Source organism: Penaeus vannamei, chromosome 16 (genome assembly GCF_042767895.1).
Source record: "Penaeus vannamei isolate JL-2024 chromosome 16, ASM4276789v1, whole genome shotgun sequence".
NCBI classification, from domain to species: domain Eukaryota; kingdom Metazoa; phylum Arthropoda; class Malacostraca; order Decapoda; family Penaeidae; genus Penaeus; species Penaeus vannamei.
This window is the reverse complement of record NC_091564.1, coordinates 35,894,734-35,902,987: the sequence shown is the minus strand read 5'-3', so window position 1 is coordinate 35,902,987 and position 8,254 is coordinate 35,894,734. Positions and strand designations below refer to the sequence as shown.

General features: G+C 36.4%; 1 protein-coding gene across 1 annotated transcript; it reads right to left on the bottom strand.

Annotated features, from left to right (window-relative positions):
- Window positions 1-310: 310 nt before the first annotated feature.
- RpS27 (ribosomal protein S27) lies at window positions 311-5,207 on the bottom strand. The gene is made up of 4 exons (XM_027357555.2): window positions 5,010-5,207; window positions 3,821-3,929; window positions 983-1,093; window positions 311-425 (listed from the first exon to the last, which is right to left on the bottom strand). Exons 1-4 carry the CDS (start codon window positions 5,013-5,015, stop codon window positions 397-399), a joined length of 255 nt encoding a protein of 84 aa, XP_027213356.1. The 5' UTR covers window positions 5,016-5,207; the 3' UTR covers window positions 311-396.
- Between the last annotated feature and the right edge of the window lie 3,047 nt (window positions 5,208-8,254).

The following is an 8,254-nucleotide window of genomic DNA, read 5'->3' as shown; positions in this document are numbered from 1 at the left end:
AAGAATACATTTATTTAACCCAGACAAAATTATTAGATTTACAATTAGCTCTCAGAAAGAAGTGAACCATCATTGTACATAATCAAGGTGAACTGGACATTTTTATATTTTAGTGGATATTACTATACCTTTAAAATGAGGTGCCACATTTTAACTAATATACATTTTAGTACAATTAAAGCCCACTATATTGCAGTCCTTTATTCTCTTCAAAAAAGTACAAAACACCTTTTATGAAAAGTAACAAACTTTCCTTCTACCCCCAGTATTAAAACTATTCCTTAAAAATGAACGTAATAAAACAAGTATAAACCTCTCAGTGGGATCTTTAATGCTGTCAAGGTTACATAGCGACAGGATATTTAGTCTACACTGGGAGGTGCACTTTCTCCCCTCTTAGTTCTGCTTCCTTCTGAATGAACATCCTGAAACAAGAAATACTACATTAGTAAAATGAAACTATACACCTTCAAGAGACCTATCTTGTTTAATCAAATCTGTAAGGAATATCCTCCAACCCAATATCTTGGATAAAGTGAAGAGATGCCTTTTGCTCTTGCATAGTCAAGTCCCACCAACATAAGAAAAAAAGAATCCTAGTTGGTTCTACAATTATGCATATTCACTTCCCAGCAGCATTTTCAGCTGTGGATATTTATGGAAGAAAAGCTAATTACAACAAACCTTGCAGGCTAAAAATTAATTCTGCTTTTGCCTAATGGCTAAGTAAAAAGACTGCATAAGGCATGCACATACCAATTTTGATCTAATTAATATCAGACAAAGTTATCTTGTATGAATATATAAAAGTGGAAAAAATGTCAATGGTACATGCACAAAATGTGACCACTATTTGAAACTTGTACCTTAGGACATTATCAGACATTTTGAGAAACTAGAGAACATGTTTATGTATTAATCTTTCCAGCACAAAGCAATGATCAATCAGAACTAAAAGACTAATTATAGAACATTTACTTACCATCTGTAAGCTTAGCCTTCCCACCAGTAGGCTGGCATAGAACTGTTGCACAGCCTACACATGCTACTACTGTCTGGGCGTGGGAGAAAACTGTGGAAATCTTGAAGCAGCCTGTAATTAAGATTTTTAAAATTACTCATTTCAAATAGTCACCGAACAATTCAATTCAGATTTATTTTTAACCACTAGATGCCAGGTGGTATGTACTTGCCATGGCTATTCTGGACCGAAAAACTTTTTCAACAATCATAACAGGTTCATTTATATGGTAATTTTAGACAATAGCACCAATAATAAAGGTAAGCCTTCATATTTATATTTTTTTAAATTAAAGAAACAAAGGTTTTCAATGCAAAATGTCACTTGTAAAATACCAAATGATCTGGGGTGGAAACAGGAAACTGCCACTTGAACTTTTTTTGCCCAGCAGCATTGGGTTAATCATTCTTAGTCATTGCCTAACAGTTTTACAAATTTCAATGTACTTTTTAACATGTGCATTCCATTATCATTTACTAAGTACCTAAAATATGGTTACATATACTATAATTTACAAGCAATACCAAAAGACCAATTTATCCCCATTGTAAAAAAGTTCTGGTTCTAACAGAAAACCAAGGTAATTTCTATATTAGATCAATATTTTGCTTATGGCTAAATCACTTCAGTTTAGTTCATTTTCCCCTTTTAGGTCAGATCAACTTAAAATTCAAAAAATCTTTGTTACTCAATGAAAACAAGTTAATTATCTGACAAATGCAGAATTGTCTGCACATTGTGGTATAACAGTTTTGTACGGCCATGTAATAAATAATTAGTGGGAACAGATCAAAGAATTACAAAAGACTGAAAATAAACTTACATAATATGACAATTAACCATTCGTATCACATTTGTCAAGTTTCCTTCTTAACTTAATGGCAAATGAACCAAAATGCATCTCTTATTGCACAATAGGAACAGGTGTGAGAGCTGGGTCAATGTACAAATTGTTTCTTCACTTGCAAGACTTCTTACTACTTGGCTGTCCAAAACTGATTTCAGACATTTTACTTAGAGCAATATATAAATGTCAGGTTCAAAACATTCCACCATAGTTAATCATGGTCGATTAATGTTCAAAAACCTTTTCATTCTTGCATACTTTTTCCACCCCAACATACAATAGGTGCAATGTTAGGCCTACTGATATGCAGATCCACCTTATTAAAGTACTTTAATATTCATACAAAAAAATAAATGACATGACCATGAAAAAATTTGGCTTTATGAGCAGGTGACGATCAAGTGACGTGAGACTGGAAATGAAAACTTGACAAAGACTGATACACAAATACTTTTTCATCTAAAAAGAAAAACTTGAGGGAGAGCCATCTTATATAGTATACAAAATCAAATAGGTATTACTACAGCAACCTCATCACGAAATTACAAAAATATCTTGCTGCATATCATTGCTCAGACTTTCCACAACACCCTCACAAAGCCAAAGTTCATAATGTCCATTTTCTAGGAGTTGGTACAAAGTGCTAAAAAAGAGGGGATTTCTTAACAGCGCAAAGGCACTCATCAATAAATAAGAATTTACATCAGGGGCGAGTCCAGAGAATTTTCTAGTACGGGGCACAGGGAGTAACAAAAGTAACAAAAATTAAGGCTACCCACTTCAGTCTTCATATTGTACAGTTAAACAATGTTCATGTTTTCATCTTCCTGTGTGTATTACATAATATACAAGCATTACATTGATATATAAAGGGTTAATGACAATTGTGGGGAGGCACAGGGCAATCAATCAAATTTCTGGGGGCTGCGGGTGCCCCAACCGTGCCACCATGGAAACCCCGCCTCTGATCTATATTGGCAAGTCATTAACTTTAGTTGCATGACAATAGTTGAAACTTTGCTGCATCCAGTGGAATCAGTCTGAGCATCGCCTTCCTTATCTTTTTCCTATATTTTCTGGTAATGACCAGTGCAACTTTTTATTCTCCAAGAATATCTTCATTTGTTACCGAGAGCAATACATACTCAAAAGACAGTCCCCAAACAAGGTGTAACCGAGTTTATGACTATTTCTATTTTAAGATGGTTTTGTGCCATTTCCCTCTTATCTCTGTATTGCTCTTGGTAACTTTAACCATCACAATTTGCCCAAGCTTGTGTGTATCAATACGGTCAAGTGTAACAAATTTGTTAACAGTATGCTACTGCAATTCTTTTTCTAGACAATGTAAGAGCACTAAATAAAACTTTCATGCTGTTAATTTCACCATATAAGATGTGAAGAATTGAAAACATCTTGCATTTACCTCCAATACTAAAATCGTCTAACCTCCCCATTTATTATACCCCATTCCCATCCATTAATCTTCAATCATCTAGGTTATTGCTGATTATTCTTTACAGTATAGACATTAAGCAAGGGCAAACTAAAGATATTCATACAGAGGGCAAAAAGTTTTGGTCATTGGTCATCTGCAGACAATGGTAATGACAAATACAAGAAAAAGGTTGCGGAAACTGCCATCTACAGCCTGAGTCCACTAAATATTCTGAATTTCCGCTCTTTAAACTTGAAGTGCATACTGAAGTTACGACCAATTGTCTGGGGGTATCTGACCTTACCAAAAGGGCACACCCGCTCACAACAAACTTGGAAATTTTTTTGACCTGCAGTGTACATGCTGGAACAAATTACGTTAAGGTTATCGAGAACCCACAAATAGGGAAATGATCACTGCCATGTTATAAAGCTTAAGAAATAGTCGAACATGTAAAGCTGCTGCAGCTGCTGTACAAACCTTACCAAACGCTAAACCAGAAAATGGCACTCACCTGGGCACTTAACATCCATGAAGTAGGAGTTAGGGTGCTGCACAAGGCGTTTGAGCTTGCATTTCTTCTTCTCCTCAGCGGGTGAGGGATGCAGTAAATCTTTTGCGAGCTGTTGGCAAAGAAAGGTAAAGGTTAATTCCCGCATGTAGAATACAATTTCCTATTTCAAATACGATCAACATTAGCATTTGTCAGGTTTCTTCCTCATCTACCAGACAGAAGTCGGCAGAATAAACATCAAAAACCTTTTGATCTTGCATTTTTATCCCCCAAATTTGCCACAGAAACAAATCTGGTCTACTAAATGCATTTCATATGTCTGAACACCAGACGTCCACAACCAATTCCATAACGGCACCAAAATGATATTCCACGAAACTATTAATAAACAAATGATAAAAAAAGGGATATACACAGCCATCTACAGCTCCTGGCTTACCCCCCCCCCCCCTCGTACTTGTTTACCTCCAAATAAAAGTTTCCACAGCTGGAGGTCAAATCACTGGTTACTCCTCTTTTGTTCCTTTTATTCGTATTTCAGGGACAATCTACTTTTGAAACTACTTATATCGATAACTCTGAAGGGAACTCGATAAATACACGTGGTTACCACGTAGGAAACGCGATCTCGCTGCATTTCCGGAATATATTTTCGAACACGGGTTTTAGAGTCCTACTGAAAAAACTCAATTTAAACCTTTGAAACTAAACCTAGCCAATAAAGGCGAATATCTACGTAAACGACATTACTTTCTCCTCAAAACCTCAAATACCGGGTGCAAAAAAGGGCCAATCTGCCAACACCAACACGTGCCAACAGCAACTGCGTCCCAGGTTTATCTCCGCGTCCCTGCCAACTGTCCCCCACGTGTCTGCCCTCGTGGGGGTATTTAGCGCTAATTTCACTCTTCTCGCACTAATAAATGGAATAAGGGAGGTCAAAAGGGTGGAAATGAGAGCTTTACTGGTGTTTTAGATCCGCAACATGGCCGCTAAAACCACGTTGTATAGACCAGGCTAGAAGGGCCGCCGTCCTTCCTTCGAATTTCCAAAGACATCTCACTTTGTTCCGCCTCTTTTATCCACTTTATGGCGTCCTCACACTCTTCTCCTTCCTTTATCCGCATATATCGTCCACATCCACGGGCGAAGAGGGGCAAAAATCACATCAAAACAGGAAGAAACTCACAGGCATGTTGGTCTTAATCCAAGAACGGCCGAAAAGAGCAAATTTACGCCGTCCAGCAACAAAGTAGGATCGGGATGCGCAAGCTTTATATGCCTCTAGAAGGTGCCGATTTACGCCACTTTTAGAGTCTTTTCCGGGCTCTTTTGGGGGTTATTTATATGCTTGCGATGTCTTGAAGTGTGTGCGTGGGTTTATTTCATCGATTGGGGCATATTGCGAGGTTAATTCTGATTTTATTTTGTTTTGCGCGAAATTTCGAGATAAGTCTTTCTAGAGCCAATTATCGTCTCGGGAGAATCAAACTATTTTCCTCATACTTAATAGCCTTTTTTGGCATTCTCAAGCTTTCGTTTGCAGTGGCATAAGGATCTAAATAAAGGTAATAAAATCAAAGGATATGAAAGCGCTTGGCAATTTTCCCCAATGGCGAACGTGCATGAGCGTGTTATTATTGCGCAACAGAATGAAAACGTGACATTTCATAACGTTGACAGATTGTTGTTTTCTTCTTTTATAAACCTATTAGAGTAGTTCAATAGACTTTCTTCGAGGAAGTCACTTTCAACGTGATGAAATTGTTTTTTTAGCTTCATATTTGAGAATGTCCTTACATACATAAACTAACAGTACATGTATATGCATTTTTGTATGTATGTATGCATGCATGTATGTATAAAGATTCACCCTCCCCCCCCCCCTCTCTCTCTCCTTCCCCCCCCTCTCTCTCTCTCTCTCTCTCTCTCTCTCTCTCTCTCTCTCTCTCTCTCTCTCTCTCTCTCTCTCTCTCTCTCTCTCTCTCTCTCTCTCTGAACATATCTCTCTATATAAATATATATACATATAAATACATATCGTTATATATAAATAAACATATATATATATATATATATATATATATATATATATATATATATATCTGTGTGTGTGTGTGTGAGTGTGTGTGTGTGTGTGTGTGTGTGTGTGTGTGTGTGTGTGTGTGTGTGTGTGTGTGTGTGTGTGTGTGCTTATCATGGTTGGTAGTGGTCTTGAATTTCCTTGAATGTCTAGAGTTTTTTTCAGGATTTGAAAGTGTAAATAGTTTTGAATTTGAGGTAATTCTTAATAAGGTTTTTAAGTCTTTAAATTTGGTCAGATATTGAAGAATCTCTCTCTCTCTTCTCTCCTCTCTCCTCTCTCCTCTCCTCTCCTCTCCTCTCCTCTCCTCTCCTCTTCTCTTCTCTTCTCTTCTCTTCTCTTCTCTTCTCTTCTCTCCTCTCCTCTCCTCTCCTCTCCTCTCCTCTCCTCTCCTCTCCTCTCCTCTCCTCTCCTCTCCTCTCTTCTCTTCTCTTCTCTTCTCTTCTCTTCTCTTCTCTTCTCTTCTCTTCTCTTCTCTTCTCTTCTCTTCTCTTCTCTTCTCTTCTCTTCTCTTCTCTTCTCTTCTCTTCTCTTCTCTTCTCTTCTCTTCTCTTCTCTTCTCTTCTCTTCTCTTCTCCTCTCTCTCTCTCTCTCTCTCTCTCTCTCTCTCTCTCCTGTTATATAACATTTGAAAACAAGTCTGAATACTACGCCGTAGCGCTCATATTTGTATATATCTTTTATTCCATAGGCAATTACAAAATTACCAAGTATGTTAAATTAATAGCAGGAATCTATAAGGAAACTAAGAAAGAAAAATATGTTTGTGTTCTGCTCGTCATAACGGCGTAGAACGTAAACAGCCTGTCATATTACTTAATATTAATGACTGTCTTTACATGAGGCCGAACTATATTAAACTCATTTGAAATACTGATAAAAAAAATGATATAAGATGATTGGCTGCAGACATACATAGCAGTTATAATCGACTTCCTTAGATAAGGTGATAGCACTTGTTTCTATCCATTTAGCCGATATATATACATCTTATTTGAGTGATGAATGTTTTTATTTACTGTTTTTTCTGGATATCTAGTTAATGTAGAGCGTTTTCGTTCAACATGCAACATGGTGAAACTGGAATAATAAGCAGTGTTGCAACATCGCATGCAATGAAACTGGGAGTCCAGTCGGAAGTTGTGTAATATGCAGGATTAAAGAATGAGATTGATTAATATGATAGAGATGCGTAAGGGAATTATAGTATCTGTTAAATTACGAAGAGTATTCTTTTCATAAGAATATCTGACCTGTACATCAAAACATCAATATGCGCATTTTCTTCTTCACTCCCTTGCCTCGTTATCGTCTGAATTGTCACTAATTAGCGATAAGCCAATAATAGTGGTGTAAGTAAGTGTTAGGCGTTTGATTTGGTAAATTTATTATTTTTCACACTTGTATCTATGAGCAATCACTGTGTTGTTTCAGACATTATTTTTATGTAGTTACTATCCATGTATATATGTGAAATTTTGTAAAACACAAACCAAACTGATATATATTAAAACCTGGCGCAAGTCAAGATCACCTAATCATTAAAGCTAATTAGAAATGTGTTAATGCCACACATCTCTCAGCAATCCGAATGTATGTTATCAAGCATTTATCCTACTGTAGATTTATTTATATCTTTATAATTATTGATTTTATTACAGATAATAAGTTCCAGACATTACCACATGCCCTGCTGGATTCAACAAATGTAATTTAGCCATGGATACAAACTATTTGCTCGCTTCACCTGTGCTCCTCATTGGTATCATTTGCAATTGATTTTAATTAAAGTGATCTGTTTTTTGGGGAATCTGGATTCAAATCACTGTAGAATATCATACAAGCTTCTTGACAAGGGAGTATTGGAGTTGGATGATGCTTTCTTTTAAGCTTTTATTTAACAGGTAAATGTTGGTACCTGGAATAATTGCTGTTCCCAACCTGACCAAACCCTTCCGTTCCCCATCTGCAAATGTTATCATTGAACTGCATTTCAAAATAATGCATAGTAGTTTCCTAAATCAAATTAGCATTCAAACCAATATGAAAGAGTATCTGCTTAGTTTTATAGTAGTTAAAATAAATACTTTAGTGTGCTCTCCTTCCTTTCTAATAAACTGTAAAGATACATATACATAAATCTGCAAATGCCACTTTCTTTATTACTGTTACTGAATGAATGGTCATTCCTTAAATGTTGATGCTTTGCAATCAGCCTTTATTAACATGGATACAGGGGCATGTTGCTAAAATAATTCTCACTTCCATGAAGAGCGATGGTCTAAATTCTCATAAATAAAATGATTAATACTGTCTGTTTGATACAAACTGTCAAATATAATATAGGGAAA

Coding starts and splice junctions, on each gene's coding strand:
- RpS27 (XM_027357555.2), bottom strand. Junction 1,094..3,820: donor CATGGATGTTAAGTGCCCAG/GTGAGTGCCATT, acceptor TCTTAATTACAG/GCTGCTTCAAGATTTCCACA. Junction 426..982: donor GAAGGCTAAGCTTACAGATG/GTAAGTAAATGT, acceptor TTCTTGTTTCAG/GATGTTCATTCAGAAGGAAG.